This window comes from Sphaeramia orbicularis, chromosome 18 (assembly GCF_902148855.1).
Source record: "Sphaeramia orbicularis chromosome 18, fSphaOr1.1, whole genome shotgun sequence".
Lineage (NCBI taxonomy): Eukaryota > Metazoa > Chordata > Actinopteri > Kurtiformes > Apogonidae > Sphaeramia > Sphaeramia orbicularis.
This window is the reverse complement of record NC_043974.1, coordinates 37897764-37915554: the sequence shown is the minus strand read 5'-3', so window position 1 is coordinate 37915554 and position 17791 is coordinate 37897764. Positions and strand designations below refer to the sequence as shown.

General features: G+C 37.7%; 1 protein-coding gene across 2 annotated transcripts in view; it reads right to left on the bottom strand.

Annotated features, from left to right (window-relative positions):
* Window positions 1-1187: 1187 nt before the first annotated feature.
* ache (acetylcholinesterase (Yt blood group)) overlaps window positions 1188-17791 on the bottom strand; it is a 41151-nt gene continuing 24547 nt past the window's right edge. For both annotated transcript variants that reach the window (XM_030162074.1, XM_030162075.1), the window contains 8 exons: window positions 12770-13300; window positions 10876-11099; window positions 10505-10765; window positions 8673-8895; window positions 8301-8546; window positions 7232-7424; window positions 6001-6179; window positions 1188-2093 (listed from right to left, as the gene is read on the bottom strand). In XM_030162074.1, the coding sequence (XP_030017934.1) occupies window positions 1972-2093; window positions 6001-6179; window positions 7232-7424; window positions 8301-8546; window positions 8673-8895; window positions 10505-10765; window positions 10876-11099; window positions 12770-13202 (1881 nt within the window). In that variant the 5' untranslated portion in view covers window positions 13203-13300 and the 3' untranslated portion in view covers window positions 1188-1971. The remainder of the gene's footprint in view (window positions 2094-6000; window positions 6180-7231; window positions 7425-8300; window positions 8547-8672; window positions 8896-10504; window positions 10766-10875; window positions 11100-12769; window positions 13301-17791) is intronic.

Below are 17791 nucleotides of genomic sequence, written 5' to 3'. Positions count from 1 at the left end.
ATGAGTTTTTACACTGGAAAAAATCCAAATCTTACCAAGTGTATTTTTCTCATTTCTAGTCAAAATATCTCATCACACTTAAAATAAGACGTAATCACCTAAAGAGTAACTTTTCAGTGAGATATAAGAACTTATTTGTAGATAATATATCTTGGAAATCTTATTTCAAGAGATTTTATCAAGAGGATTTTCACTTTTTTGCATGAATTAAGCAAAAAAAAAAAAAAAATGTTGAATTAAGCTTGAAAATTCTGCCAATGGAATAAGTGAAAATTATCTCGGTAAGATTTCTTGAAATAAGATTTTCCAGATCTATTGTCTAAAAATAAGTTCTTGTATTTCACTGAAAAGTTCCTCTTTAGGTGATTATGTCTTATTTTAAGTGTGATGAGATATTTAGACTAGAAATGTGAAATATACACTTGGTTCAAATCAGAACGCTTCGTTCACTGCAAAAATCTAAATCTTACCAACACTGGAAAAAATCTAAATCTTACAGTGTATGTTTTTTTTTTTTATCATTTCTAGTCAAAATATGTCATCACACTTAAAATAAGACAATCACCTAAAGAGGAACTTTTCAGTGAGATATAAGAACTGATTTTTAGACAATAGATTTCACTTGTTCCATTGGCAGATTTTTTTTTTTTTGCTTAATTCAATTTTTTTTTGTTGCTAAATTCAAGCAAAAAAATTGGCCAGTGGAACAAGTGAAAATTATCTTGGTAAGATTTGTTGAAATAAGATTTTCCAGATCTATTGTCTAAAAATAAGTTCTTATATCTCACTGAAAATTTACTCTTTAAGTGATTATGTTTTTTTATAAGTGTGATGACATATTTTGACTAGAAATGAGACAAATACACTTGGTCAGATTTAGATTTTTGCAGGGTAACCCATGTGATACAGCACCTATTGTCACCTTGTTACATACATAGTTAAAGGGACAGATCAACGCTAACGTCCAACAATCCCATTGAGACGGACCAATCAGAATATTACGATTTGTAGTGACTTTTCCTGAGCTGTCCTTTCATTTGTGCAGCATTTGGAGGATTATTTCAATGCATTTTTGTATTAACGGGTCTTCTAATTATTTATGTTGATACTGAAGAAAGAATGACTGATATAGTGCAAACGATAAGAGAAAGAAACATAAACATGACTTTGGATTCAAACCTACAAACTTGTCAATTCTGAACTGGTTTTGGGGACAGAACACTGAGGTTTCCATGGAGCCTTTTGACAGCATCCTCACAATTTACACCCAAATGGAAGGAAACGATAGGTACTCATGTTATGGCTTTACCAAATGACAAACACATAAGACAATGTGACACACAAAATGACAGACAATGACAGTAGTGATTTGAGACAGAAATAAACAGTGATGTTGAGTCCAAAAAAGTCCCTGATACAGTAAAAAAAAAAAAAAAAAAAAAAAAAGGAATCTTCCGAAAACCAAAAAACCCCCCCAAAAAATGCGATTAACAGACAGACAAAAGTATAAAACCAGCAGTGGTGCATTGTTATGGGCCTGTTGAGATCTGAGAAAAAAACTGGAGGCTTTCAAGCCACACCCCCACACACATATTCTTGTTCTCCAACACATACACATCCTCACACACAAACACGTACACACACAAACACACATACACACACGCCCGAGGTAATGACACATCTCTGACATTTCAAATATTCCTCAGTAGTGATGACAACTTCCCTCCATAGCCCTTAAATTTTCACAGACACACACACACAACTCCAGAAAAAAACATAAATAAAGAAAATAAATAATATAAATAAGGAAATTACAGTGCCTGTGTCTGGGTGTGTACTGAATCGGAGAACTGATCAAAAAGGACTGGGATGAAGTTAGACTTCTCTGAGGGTCTATGGAGGAAAATGGCCATAGCTTGTTCTCTCTGCCTTCCCCTTCCCTATCATGCTCTCATGTGGCTGTCGAAGCTCTCAGAGGTCAGTGCAGCGCTCCTGCTTGCTGTAGTGGTCGAACTGGCTCTTCCAGTGCATCATGTAGGAGGACCAGCGGTGGAACTCCACTTTCCACTGACGCTCAGCCTCGTCTATGTTGTCTGAAAGAAACACAAACACAACTTTTTACACAAACTGCACAGTTTTAATGTTGACACAACTTTTATGAGTACGTTTTACTGCTGTTTTATTGAATCTAGGGGTGCACCGATACCGATACTCAGCGTGTGTACTCGTACTCGTAAAAGTATTCCGATACAACCACACTGATACCACTTAAGGCAGCGTGACATTCGCAGTTAAGTGCAGCAGGTACGTGGCGGAGGAGCAATGTCAGCAGCAAGGTTATAATAGTTTTGGATTTCTAATTATAGTTTAGTTTTATTTAGTTTAGACTTTTTTTTTTCTAATTCAGTTAGTTTTAATTAGTTTTTAGAGCAGGTTTGCTAGTTTTTATTAGTTGTCGTTTTTTCTGAATGCTTAGTTTTAGTATTAGTTTCAGTTTTTTCATGTATTTAATCTTCCTCACCATCCTATTCAAAGAAATCAGTGAGGTTACCCCGGACACTTTATTTGGGGATCAGGTTTGGGCGGCTCTAACTGAGCAGAGACACAAACATATGTACAGTACGATGTATAAATTCCCTGTAGCAGGTTGGAGGGGGTAATGTAGGTGGGGGTGTGATCTATACACAACATCACTTACGTGAAAACAAAACTGAAACTTTCTATACTTTCACCATTAGCCTCCTGACTTCTATACCTCTCTTATACCGCTGATCTTAGAAGAAATTTTCACATGTTCTATCCTATATCAACACTGACAAAGACGAAAACTAAGGGAATTTTATCCATAATTTTTATACGTTTTAGTTACTTTTGTAAGCACACAATACAGTTTCAGTTAGTTATCGTTTTTTTCTTTTGAGTTTTAATTTATTTCAGTTAACAAAAATGTTTTTTCAATTTTAGTTTTCGTCATTTCGTTCGTTTTCGTTAACGACAATAGCCTTGGTCAGCAGTGTGGAGATTTTTCAAAATAAATGATGATGACAAAAGTAACGCTGACTGCAAGTAACGTTAAAGACAGACGGATACGGACGGAGTGTTCTGTCCGTCCTCTGCGTACATTCCATCCGTTTTCCAGGTGCTCGCGGATGTGTACCCAGACGGAGAATACCAGTGGGAACTGTGGAGGTAGAGGATCTGTTCAAAGAGCGACTGTGTGAGTTAGAGAAAAACTACTGACAGATTTATGACAACTACCCTCAGCAATATCAACATCAACATTAGTATCACATTAGTGTTACCTCTGTCGCCTCCATGTTTGTTATTACTGACTTTCTTCTTCTCAAAAAACTTTACTTTTCTTTGTGGTATTTGTCCAGTATGGTTAATTAAGAGCGGCGCCCTCTGGTGGATTGATTGACAAACGCTCATTCCAACACATTAAATGTCAGTAGCCGCAATTTGTTTCAGTCAGACTAATGACAACGACAATAAAGCACATTTACAAAAGTAACTAAGAACTGGAATGGGATTATTAAGTACTCATATCAGTACTTGGTATCAGCAAGTACTCAAATGTAAGTACTTGTACTCGGTCTGGAAAAAAGTGGTGTCGGTGCATCCCTAATTGAATCCATTTGAACCTTTTCTTTTATCTGATAGGACGGGTCACTTTCTGCTCAACAGAGAAATCGTGAGAATTTGCACTAAAATTGCTGGCGCTCCCCTCAATGATCTTGTTGGCCTGTACAACAGCAGATCCCTGAAAAAGGCTGGAAGCATTATCGGGGTTTCTGCAGGTATCTGCAAATCTAATTTAATGCTTTTTAATGCCACTTTAAACTAATTTAATGCCCATGTCCAACTGCAGATACAGTTTTATGTTGGTTTACCATTGACAGGCTTTAACCAGGTTCTGAATAGTTCCTTCTCCAATCACTTCTGCTGAAACTTGCATTTTCCCATTTTTCCGACATTTCCCAATATTTCCTCCGCTCTTTCACCACAGCATGAGCACGCTCACAGCACGTTGCATTCCAAGCATCTGGTGCTGTGACTTTGTGTATTGGCCATAAACAACAGACAATTAAGGGGTTACTATACTTCTGATCCAAGTTATTAAATGTTTATATAATCAAAATAAATCATGAGTAACAATGCTTTTTTTCTATCAATTGTATTTAATTTTTTAATGCCTCTGGACATTGAATTTAATGCTTTTTAATGCCATTTAAGGCCTAAATTTTCACAAAATCTATTTAATGACTTAATGCTTTTTAATGACCCGCAGAAACCTTGATTATTGCTGACTCGAGTCATCCGTTATCTGATGAATTCAGATTGCTTCCATCAGGTCATAGATACAGATACAAATCATTTATTCCATCTGCCATCCAGCTGGTTAATGAGTCTCTTTAATTATTTATTCTTGTATTGTAATTATGGTATTTGTTTTTGTCTGTGTGCTTGCTGATTGTTCTGCTGGCTGCAAAACAAATTGCCCTTGGGGGATAATAAAGATCCCTTGAACACATTAGGTACACAGAGGGAGTCAGATCAGAGCCTGATCATGACACGTAAAAGGGAGAAAACGAAAACACACCTCATAAGGTATAATAATGAAGCACAGTGGAAAAGAAATGGACACTGTGATGTCACCCACTGCTGTTTAGAAGTCTGCAGTTTGTTTATTTTGGAGCCACAAAGAAAGTCAAAGGTGGGGGGAGAGTGAGAGGTGATACGTGCCAAGATAAAAAATAGAACTAATAGCCCTGTAGCTCACTGGCATTTTCTATCAAGAACCAATAACAAGTTGAATTTGTGAGGTTGTCAGGTTCTGTGGCCATGTTAAGAGTCCTGTGGTTTTGATGCAGATCAGTCTCCCAATAGAAGTGGGTGGTACTTTCACTGGGGGAGAACTCAGCTAATTAAATTAAAGTCCATATATGACTTCTATCAGTGCTCAATAGTAACTTTATTGATATGTGTAACCATGTCTATGTTATAAGCCATCAAATACCATTATATACTATTATAAAGGCAAATTTGTAAATTTGTCAAAAATTCCAAAATCAAAATTTCTCAAAAATGTGAACAAATTTTGTAGACATTGTCCCAAGGAAGTTACATAAAAAAATTGAAATGAATCCAACCAGTAGTTTCAGAAAAGAAGATTGTTAAAATCTAGGCACTGGTGACCTTGAGTTTGACCCTTCAAGGTCAAAGGTCATGGACCCAAATGAAAGTCCATATATGACTTCCTATCAGTGCTCAATAATAACTATATTGATATCTATATTGATTGAATTTTTAATTTTTTACATTTGAATCTTATCCTGTTTGATTGTTGGTTTATATTCTCATACATGATGTTTTGTCTCACTCCTTTATTTTTGCATTGATTTGACAGCATCATGTTACGTTATCCCTGCCCTCTTTATTCCGATTCATTTAATTTATTCGAAGTGTCATGTTTCTGCATTGTTGTACACATCTCTCCTATTGTGTTGCTTCTGTTTTAGTGTTTTTACTTGCATCTTGTATCCTGCTGTTGTGCCCTTTGTCTGTCAAAAGCACTTTGTAAACTTTGTTTTTAAAAGGTGCTATATAAATAAAGCTATTATTATTATTATATCTCTATTTCCATATTATAAGTCATTAAAATATGACCCATTATAAGTAAGGCAAATTTGTAATAATTCAAAAACTTATTTGTCAAAAGTGTAAAAATCTAAATTTCCCAAAAGTGTGAGCAAATTTTGTAGACATTGTCCCAAGGAAGCTACATATAAAACTTGAAATTAATCGCACCAGTAGTTTTATCAGAGAAGAAGAAATTGCTAATTTCTGTTTATGATACAAAGAATTGACTGTAGCTCCATCACATCACACCAATGTGGTTTACACTGATATGAACATGCCATTGGTCTGTTTGGAAGGAAATATATGATGGTACTGGTTACATATTGAGCAGCGCACATGTTTATAAGCAGTGTTTACCGGTGATGTTGAGGAGGCGTGGCAGGAAGCGGTTCCAGAAAGCACACATCTGGTTCCTCAGGCCCTTGTGGATCTTCAGTGGTTCAGTATTGAGTCCAACGTGTTTCTGCTCGCTGACAGTGAACAGAGGCCAGCGCTTCCTGCTCTCCACCAACCCGTCATGGTTGACATTGGGATTTCTGCGAGGGAGGGTAAATGGAGAAATATATCACAATGAGAAATGGATAAAAATGGAATAAAAAAATGGATAAAAATAGAAAAAGCAGACCACATGTTCTTGTAGACTGGATAATAGAGTTTGATATAGGTGGGGTTAACTATGCGTTGCTTAGGTTGTTAGGATTGGGGTTAGAATCTGACTCCATGAGTATTAATTCCAAAAAAAAAAAAAAACCAGCTTCAACGTGTTTGACCTGAATCACAATTTTTTCACCTCTTACAAAATATAGGCAAGTTCCACCTAACCTAAGTCATCCTCTAGTGTTCTCTGTTTTCTGGAAGCTTAGGCTGTGTGTGTCCATAAGGGTCTTTGTCATAGTTTAGGGCTACACACTCTGAAATATAGTAAACTGGGGTATTTAAAACTCCTGATGCTGTTAGTGGGTGTTTGTTCAAAAAAGGCTGAGAAACACTAGTCTAGTACATACCTGTACAAATTGCTGTTTATATATATATTTCTTTTTTCTGTTGTACCGATAGTTTCTTTCCTGCTACATTTTATTAAATTTGAAAGGAGCAACTGTAATACCCAAAAATATTCTGATTCAGATTTTTTAATGATGCGTAGAATTCCTCTAACAAGATCATGCACCAAATTAAGACTGATCACAATACAAGACTGAGATATCCCAGCCCCACTACAACTGCCCAAGGATGACTCAATTAGAATCATCAATTGTTCTTTCCTGCAGAGAATCTGAAGTAATCTGGATACAGTCATGTTTGTATTTACAGAAGAATGAGCCCTTTTTCATATGAATTTGCAGTTTTACACAGAGAAAAGGTGGATGTGTGTTTTAACAGTGAGTTAGTGGTGCTGCACTGGTTTGTGCCAGAACATGCATTAATCATCATTTATGCAAAGCAGGGAACTTCCACTACTGTTTATTACAAATGTGTCTGTGTAATACAGAATTATTGTGCACTTTAACTAACTTATTCACTTAATAATGTTCATCAAATAAATGCTTAATGGCTTTAAGTGAGAAGAAGAAAAGCCATAATCTCCCACCCTGTCCGTGCAAAGTTGGCCCAGTATTTCATCATGCGTCGGCTGAGTTTCTCCTCCTCTAGGGTGTAGTTGAGCCTCTTCTCCAGTGGAAGTCCAAAGACAAACTCAATCTCGTAGCCGTGGATCACACCCATCCACTCTGGCCAGGCCAGGTTGGATGCCCGGTGATCGAACAGGTAGAGGTACACACCTCCTTCACACAAACAGAACAGGAAGTACTCATTAGATTTTGTACAGTCAAACTTTCCTCTATGACTCTATATACTGCACTTTTATGTAAAATAAAATCCTGCCTCTGCCTTATTTTAGGCAGGGAATCAGATCTATAACTAATGGAACTAACACTGGCGTGAAGGGAAAGGGAAACTTAACATGCTTTCAACGTCTGACTCTCGGCGTCTATGCCACTGTTATACAGCAGATCTTTCACGAAATTTTCACAACTTCTAACCTGTATCCACTGGACCCCCTCCACTGCTCTATAGGCCCCCTACAAATGCCGGGCCCCATGAATTTGTCACGTTTACCCCCCCCTTACGGCACCGCAGCATAAAATGGTAAAGAGTCGTCCACGTGTTACCACATTCTCATGTCAATGAAACAGAGACTTTTCAATATTTTACAACAAAATGTATTTTCAGCATAGTTGAACATAATATGTAAAAGGTTTTGTCCTACTTCATATCAATTTCTATCGAGAACCGCATGTTTTGAATGTTTGCGTAAAGCTCATATCCATTTCAAGTCCAAGCGTTACAAAGCAGTAATTTGACATTTTTCACCTAAAAATTTAATCTCCCCAAATTTTGTTATCCATAATGTTGAAGTGCTTATAAATACCCACTCAAATATGTATAATACATGCATATAAGTTACTTTGCTTTCATAACATGGACTGTTGAACACCAAATGTGTCCACGTGTTACCACTTGATCGGACCCATATGTTTTCCACGACTGAAAAATTGGTCAGTCGTTTTTCAGGTTTTCCAGGATGCATGGGAACCCTGAGTAATGTTTGAAAAATATTTAGTATCAAATAGTGGAGTGTTGATGTGGGACACACACACCTTGTGAGTTTCCTCCACTGTTCACCACCCCAGAGCCGGCTCCTCCCATGTTGGCCTTCTGAGCATTGTGCTGGGCGTAGGAACGAGCGAAGTGGGCCAGTGGGCAGATGACATTGTGGTCACCAACAATGTCGTCCATGGCATCTCTGTTCTTCATCCCGTTGTTCTCGTCCATCCAGTCAGTGTACTGCAGCACCACGGCCTCAAGCCCAATATCATTGGCATGGGGTACACTCAGTTTGACACCTAATAAATAACCATGTAACCATTCATCATATACACATGTAATCAAACACTGGAAATGTAACGTTTGTACAAGTCAGCACCACAGCCTTTCTAATGACATAACGAGTATTCTTTCTGACTCTTTACCTTCCAGGAAGTCCTCTCTGGAGATAAGGCTCTCACTATCTTTACTGAAACCAGGTGCCCCATACAGTAGGAAGTAGGAGCCTTCGTCCTGGTTGACCCCCAGTAGGATCTGAGTATCTTTGAAGTTGCCCGAGTTGAGCATGGCCTCAGGAGTATCGGGCACAACTTCACCATCCACAACAGGAACAAATGAAAAACGGAAAAGGGCCGACCACGGCAGCACCTGAACAAGATGACAACAACAAATTAACACTGAGAAAATGGAAAAGATTATACAGTGTCACATATCACATCATGGAGAAATGTCACAAAAATAGAAAAATAATATGAATGTAATGAGTAATGATTCCCTTTTTTTAATCTATCTATCTATCTATCTATCTATCTATCTATCTATCTATCTATCTATCTAATTACATTCCATCATGTTTTTCAAAATGTAAATATAAATGTTTATATATTGTGAAAAAGATTCTTCCTTAACTGAGACCCTGAGACCAGTAACTAGCATTAGCAGTTAACACTTTCAGTGCCATGGGCCGATTAAATCGGCTTTACGAAAACAACCTGTAAAGTGCCACGGGCCGATCAGATCGGCTTTGGAGAACACGCCATATTTGTGTACAAACAAACCATCCACCCCCATTTCTTTCTCACATTTCGATGACGTTCTTTCTGTGTCCCCCTTTTGAGACCAAGCAGACGGGAATTTGAGGTCACGCGACCGAATAATATTTTTATATCTTTTTAATGTTTCTTATTCTCCGGTGTTTCATCAGAGGGAGCCCTCCATGCCGGGGGGCGGCTGTGGACTCCGGGGGCTGTGGCGCCTTCTCTCACTGGGGTCCGCTCCTTTCTGGTGGGTGGGGGTCCCAGTTGGCCCTCTCCCACTAGTTGGGATGCGGGGCTGTGTTGCTGGTGCCTGGTCGCCGGGGTCGGCGGCTGCATCCTGGTGCGGACGGCTCCCTGAGACAGCGGCTCCTAAATTGATGTTTCACTTTTACTTGTACATTTTTGTTCTGGTCTACCCGTGCTCAGTCAGTCTTCTTAAGTTTGTGTGAGCTTGTGGGTTTGCATGTATATGTGTGTGTGTGTGTGTGTGTGTGTGTGCGGGTGGGTGTGGGTGGGGGGCGGTACTGATTTTTAAACTGATATGTAAAGCACTTTGTGCTACAGTTTTTAATGTATGAAAAGTGCTATATAAATAAAGATTATTATTATTATTATTATTATTATTATAAATTATGCAAATTACTATCAATAATGAATCGGCTGAGTCCGGTGCATTTTGAATGTAATCAGCAATCGGTCGGATGTTACCGAGCGGTTTCCTGCAGGATTCTTCAAATATTATAAGAACGACGCGAAATACTGAAAAACGTCCAAATTCTGTGGCACTTTTAAGGCTTATTAGCCCCTTAACTGTCTGGCACTTAAAGAGTTAACATTAGCACAAACTCCTGGTAGCTCTCGCACTAAACCTTTTATAAACCTTCCTGAGTTTTACTTGTATCAAACCCAAAATGTTATTTTATGTTTGCCATTAAAAAAGTTAATGGAAACAAGGCCATTTGTACTATAGTTTGTTCCTTAATCCAATGAAAATCAATAAAAGAACTGATAAGGAATCGAACTGAAAAGCGAAAATTGATAATGGGACCAGAATCATTAAATTCTTATCAATTCCCTACTAACTCACAAATGTACATTACGTAGCAATAACATCACTAATACAGCATTTATATCAGGCTGTACATATCCATATACACAAAAATGTATTAGTAGGATGAGTTCATTTTGACTCAAGTCTGCAGAATGTAAAACATGGATACCTGCCACTCCTGGTCAATAAGTTCTTGTGGAGTTTTGCTGCGCAGACAGTCCACCAGCTCCGTGTCGTTGCCTCCATTGCAGCCCACTAGCTTGCCCAGCAGTGTGGCTCTCCTGCGTGCTTCAGCAGGACTTACAGAGGCCCAGGGGCAGTTGGGGACCCCACTCTGGAGGATGGCCCTAGTGAAGGTGGGTCGACTGTCTGGAGACAAGAGGTGGAATCCTACTGAAGCACCACCTGCACTCTCACCAAAGATAGTCACCTGTTAAAGATGGAAGAACAGTAATTAGAGATATACAGAACATATTTAACTTACTTCCTGTAGAATTGTGTAGAAGACTAAATTACTAGTACAAACAAATAGAAACATACCTGTTTGGGGTTCCCACCAAAGAAATGAATATTGTCCTGTACCCACTGCAGGGCCATTCTCTGGTCAAGCAGGCCCACGTTACCAGGAGCCTCAGAAGAACCATGTAGAGCAAGGAAGCCAAAGGCACCGATACGATAGTTCATGGAAACCACAATGACCGTCTCACTGTGAGCTAGGTAACGACCATCGTACACATCCAGCGAAGAGGAGCCACTGTAGAACCCTGGAAATGTTAGATACCACAGGACAGTCCATCAGGTCTTCCACAGCAGACATTCTGATAAATGAAGCAGTCATCTGCATATGATGAAAGTACAGGTGATACTCCTCAGATAATTCATGTATAAAAGCAACACAATTATATTACTGTAGAACCTCGCAGTATGAGTAATTTGCTTTACGAGCAGCACGTCATGGGTATTTTTGCCTTGAAATACAAATGGAAATCCACAGTATGAGCGAGCTTCATACTACAAATATACTCCCCCCAACAGGAGCAGAATCCACTCTGTTCACATGTTCATCTAACTGAGGCAGCATTATGGTCGCCTATGTCTTTTGTATTCTCTTATTATATTTTTATAATTCTTACTTTCTTTCTAACTGCACTTTTTCTATTTTAATAACCCTCAGAAATGGATTTTTGGGTGGTTTTTGGAGCCTGGAATAGATTCATTTTAATTCAATTAATTTGAATAGCGAAAATTGATTTGTAAAATGAGTAAATTGCAAAACAAGCTCAGTCATGTAACAAATTGAACTCGTACTGCAAGGTTCTACTGTACATTATTAAATTATATGTTTGAACTGAAAATACAGACAAAAAAAGACAAAATTATCTGTTCATTGTAAACTCAAAATGCAATCACTTAGGCATATCACAATATTGTTAACAACAGCATAGAATTTTTTTGAGCCCTATGTTTATAATGTGTATTGGTTAATAAAGCAGTCCAATGTATAGAGAGCACTGGTCTACACATAAACATCACTAAACACAGTATTAGGGATGTAACGATATGAAAATTTCATATCACGGTTATTATTATCGCGGTATTGTTGAAATTGTGTTCAAAATGTTCAAAAAGTACTGATACACACACTGAAATAATTTAACCAAGTTGCATTTTGAAAAACAAAAAAAACAACAAAAAAAAAAACAAATAAAACAATAGGCATAATGCACTTTCTGTTGGCAGAAACATTCAAATATTAACCCTTAGTGGTCTGAGCCTATTTTGTCAGTTTTTCAGTAGTTTTGATTTTGCCTTTATATACTATATGTACAAATGTTTCCTATACCCATGTTTGATACCTTTTTTTCAGCACATCTATTTCATCTGTCTCTTATTTTTTTCACTTTAACCTACTATATCAACACAAAAGGCCAGAAAACACAAAAAAATATATAAAATCTGATTTGAAAAATGTTTATAATTTATTGTGTAAATAACACAAAGATGCTTAACGAATCTTTTCAGACTTTAAAAGTGAATACTGGTTCCAAATATTAGGTATATACAATTAAAATTGTAATAAATTAAAACTATACTCAAATATTTGACATAAAAGCATAGCTTTACATTAGGTTTTTCCCCCTAAAAGTGCGGTAATCAAACACAGTTATCATGATAATTAGAATTTAAACGGTAATACTAACCGTCTGCAACTTTACTGCGGTTTATCGTTATACCAGTAATCGTTACATCCCTACACAGTATTTAGCCATTAAAAAAACAATAAGGAGTAAAGGCTACGAGATACTCCAAACTCTTAACACAACACTGTTGTTAGTAATTATTGTCGGTTCCTTGAACCAAATCATTCATGTCTGTCAATCAATCACACATATCTACTGTGTACACTCATACTGAATAAGGTGTGACCCGGTACCTCCGCCATAGATCCACACCATGACAGTGAGGTTGTGTGGTCTTGGTGATGAGGGCACCCAGACATTGAGGTAAAGGCAGTCCTCGCTCATCTCCCTGTTGGGGTTCCACATTTCACTGCCCTGAAAACCCGGGAAAGACATGTCGACAAACTGGTAGCAGGCATTGGGGTAGGCATTGGCTTCGTACACCCCTGTCCACGGACGCTTCGGCTCAGCGGGACGGAAACGCCGCTTCCCCAGTGGCGGTTCAGCGAAGGGTATACCCAGGAAGGAGGTGACAAAACTGCGATCTGGCACCGGCAAGCGGATACCGCGGACTCTTCCAGTACGGGTCTGGACTATGAGGTCTGAATCACTCTGAGAGGAGGAGGAGGGAATGAGGAGAGAAAGGAGAAAGACCGGGGACAGAAGGACAAGGAAGGACATCTGCATGGTGAAGGCAAGGACGACTGCGCACGGCTGGACCTGTAGTCGTGATTTCCTCTCCAATCAGGGCAATCAGGGAGGGCAGGGCCTGCTTCCCCTCAGATCTACAAACAAAGCAGAGAGAGAGACTAATATAATTACAGAACAGCTGAGTGATGGGGAACGGAGAGAAAGAGGGTGGGATAAATCACATGAGGAAAGATGAAGAAGGAAGTCTGGAGGTGTCATCAAGGTAGAGTCAAAGATTTGTGTAGACAGCCAGACAACTGAAAGTTATTTTTACATGTACAACATTGGTTACACAACCCTATAAGCAAAGCACAGAATCAAATACTTGTCATATCAGATAAAAAAGTGTATTTATAAACATTTTCCTGGTGGTTTTCAGATGAATCAGTTAGAAAATTGAATTGGATGCTAAATTGGTTTCCCCTAACTTTAATCATTCCTCTTTCCTTACTCTGTCATCCATGAGAACAGCCAAGGTTTCCACAGGAAGATGCACCCGCAACCCAACTGTGACCTTTTCCTCATTCATTTACAAATGAAGGTGACCAAACATTTGACAGCCTGTAAATTCTCACAAGGATTTCTTTTTTCCTGACCTTCAAATACTGTACTCTGATTACTGAAACAGGGTGTGATTTATTGTCCAGACCATAACTACGTGGACAGTTACCAATCTGTCTTGTCTGGGCTCTGGATTCAGCATAGTCAACATGAAATCAAATCACGTCTGCCTTGATTAAAGCAGGTTCACATATAGAAAGAATTGTGCTAAATCCCAGAGTTCATGTTTTAAAATATACTGCATATTAACCCTTTAAGCACCAAACAAGCAACATAACTGAATGAAACAGACCATAGATCCAGACAAGAGTTGCTAAATCTTGTTACCACCTCCTACCAGTAGATGGCGGACACATGCGCCTTCAATCCTGACACCATTTCAGGGCATGTTTCTATTCAAAGTGAAGAAGAAAATCCAGTTTTAAGGGCATGGTCTTAAGCTGGTTTAGTAAGTATGTAAGTAAAGTTTATTTAGTTTTAGTTTTGATAGATAAGGGCAGATTTGGCTACTCTGCTGCTTGACTAAAAAGCTACTAAAACTTACTGCATTTACTTTCTACTAATGTTTAAGTTAATTTATTTTAAGAATAAGATGACAAAAAAACAAAAACACAAGGAAAACTTCCAAGTAAATATGTTCTAAGTTCAATTTTACTGAAAGTTACAATCCCAATATGGCTGCGCCATGTGATGTCACATTATGCAAATCAGATGAGTAAATTTACTTCCATCATAAACTTTGGGTCAGACCCAGTATTTTTGTCATTTACAGTATGACTTTATCTCTAAACATTTCCAACCTACAGCTTTTAGAAATCTTGATATCAAAATTGAATATTTAAAACAAACAAACTCCGGCACCTTAAGGGAAAAGGGTTTGGGTTGTTGGTGTTGGTATTCTTTTTTATTTATTTTTATTTTAACTCTTTATTTAGTTTTGTATAACATGTATAAGAAGTACTATCCAAAATTAACAACCAACCAAAAAAAAGGGGGAAAGAAAGAAAGATGAGGCAGAAATAATCATGAAGTTGAGTGCACTGTCCATGTCTTTGAATAGTGTCCATTTCCTCCAGTTTTGTTCAAAGTTTTGGTTTAGAGCATCACTTTTCAACCAGTTTCTGACCTTCTTAAGGGCCACAATCATTATTTTTAAGAGATACATGTCTTCTTTCATAATTAACCTTTCTTAGATAAATCCCAGAAACAAAATCCAGGGATCCCTGGGAACCATATGGTTTAAGATGCCCTCCAGAGTTCTGATAATATTGTCCCAAAACGGCTGTAGTTTGACACATGGACAGTAAATGTGACTGGCATCCATGTGACCACATTGTCTCCAGCATTGTTGTTTTCCAGTCAGTTTACTTTTAATTTGAGGTGTAACGAAGACGCATGTTAAATTCTTCCAACCAAATTCTCTCCAATGTCTGGAGCTTGTACTGTTGTATTTTACACATTAAATGCCAATCACAGTCTGGGATTTCAGTCTGTAATTCTTTTTCCCATTTCATTGTAACATATAATGAAGTTTACAATTGCATTTCTGTAGATCTGCAGACAATTTAGAGACAATCTTGGTAGGTATTTGCTTCTAGGCTTCCTGGGTATTTAAAAAGATGTGAAGGGTCCATCTGTAATTTAGTGGGAGTCCATAAAACCACACTGAACTGGACTTATTCTACAGCAGGTTCATTTTCAGTATGTGTGACATGCAGCGTCTCACCTGAACTCTAATGCAAGCTCAAATCCTAGATAAAGTAAACAAACTTACCTACTTTATTTTTAAGTTTACTAGCTGTTAACTCAAAAATTCTCTGCAGCGCAGTGTCCGGTGTAAGTACAAGTGTCATTTGGAATAATATGAACAGCTATTAACCCCAAGACAATAGTAAGCCAACTGTAAACGTATCACCCAAGCAGCCGTTTTAAAAAGTCTAAACGCTAACTGAGTGAACAGGAGGGTGAACCTATGCTGACAATAGAGGACAGACGTACAGTATATGTGGGCTACGACTTCCCAGAAAAGACTTATTAAATATTCAACACAACACCAGGACAACAGCGGACTCCTGCTGCTCTACAGCACAGATGAACATGTCAGTGCTACACAGTTTGCTGTTTGTGTGAAACAGATGCTGTTTAATCATGACCAGCTTTCCAGGACAGTATTTCAGCACATCACAAATCCAAGTAAACAAGAAGGCTTGAGCGTTTTACCTCTACCTGACCTCCTGAGACATGGTAAAAATGGCAATTTACTGCAGATATGATCAGAATGAATCAGCCAGCTTCATTGCAATCATCATAACGTGTAAAACCGACAAATGTGGAACATGCAAAATACAACTCCAAACAATAAGTAGACAGCACAGTATAGAATATACAAATTTAAAAAACAAAAGTACTCGGACAACGTAGACCTCCACCAAGACAGATCAGTTGTCTCCACCCCCATCACCACCAAAACTTTATCAGTTGTTCCTTGTGCCAGTATTAACATTTCCTGAAAATTTCATCAAAATCTGTCCATAACTTTTTGAGTTATCTTGCTAACAGACAGATGAACAAACAAAAAACCCCACCACCACCACCAAAATTTAATCATTTGTTCCTTGTGCCAGTATCCACATTTCCTGAAAATTTCATGAAAATCTGTCCATAACTTTTTCAGTTATCTTGCTAGCAGACAGACAGACAAACCCCGATAAAAACATAACCTCCACCTTACACTTGGCGGAGGTAAAAAAAAAAAACCTAAAAAAAAAAAAAAGAAAAATACTCTGGCTTGTATTTCATAGTAAACAGTCTGAACACAACATAGCCTATTTATTTCATGTTTTGTCTCATCCAGCCTACTTCATTTCTTTTCCATCTACACCTTAATTCAGCTTGCAACACATTTAAGAAAAACTTCAAATGGGAACAATTTACGGAAAATAATGAAGTAATACGATTTGATGGTGATGTGAACAGGTGATACTAAATTTATTTAAAAAAGTGAAATGTTTAGAGCAATATTCCTCAAAGCTAAATAGGAAGGGATTTGAAAAGTTCATCTTCTATTTAGCAAAAAGAATTAAAAGATTCAAGGCATCTGAGTGTATTTCACTGCACAGAGGTCAAAGGTCACAATAGTCTGAGCTGAAAACCATGATCTCTGATTCCTCAGATGACACTGAAAGAAGAACCGTTATAAGAACTACACTGGCTCAGGAACCCTCTGGCAGTGCTAGTAGCATTGACAACAAACACGTTTTGACACAAGTGTGGGTCATGAAGGGGGGGGGGGTGTCTATCCTTTACTGTTGACACACTTTTCTTCACTGTGTACTCATTCATTCCAGCAAGACAGTGAATCCACCCACAGGATACAGATAACCTCTACTTATGTTATCAGTATACTTTATCTTTGCAGGTGAACCAGGTCTGTCAGTTGTGCAAAGACATGTTTAACGCTACAAAAATAGACACAAATGATTATGTTAATGATTGGGATTGACCACATTTTGAAGGAGAGAACACTGCAAACATACACAAACTAGGCTAATGTCGCAGTTTTCACCACTTTCCCCAAACTTAATCAACAATGGAGGAAAACAAAATTTAAACAAGACACATGGGGGTGAAGTCAAGGGAAGGTTAACATCTGGCCAAAAAAATTAAAGTACAATAATCTACACCAAACTTATATTTTTGGGTAGGTAATTACTTATATTTTCGGGAAAATGTATTTTGAAATGAGAAAAAAATTGTGTAGTTTTATGAGTGTGAATGTTTAGAAAGTGACACAGTTTTGTGCCGTCATTCTGGGTTCATTTTATAAACTCTAATAAATAAACTAAATTTATTCCAAATACATTGATATTTGACTATTACATTATTTATATCATTTTCTAAACACAGTGTTTAGAATGAATAAATGCATATATCTATGCAAAATACATTTGAATATAATGTTAATATTATTTGTATGTTCTAAATATTGTAAAAGAAATGTATACGATATTGATAATTGAAATAAA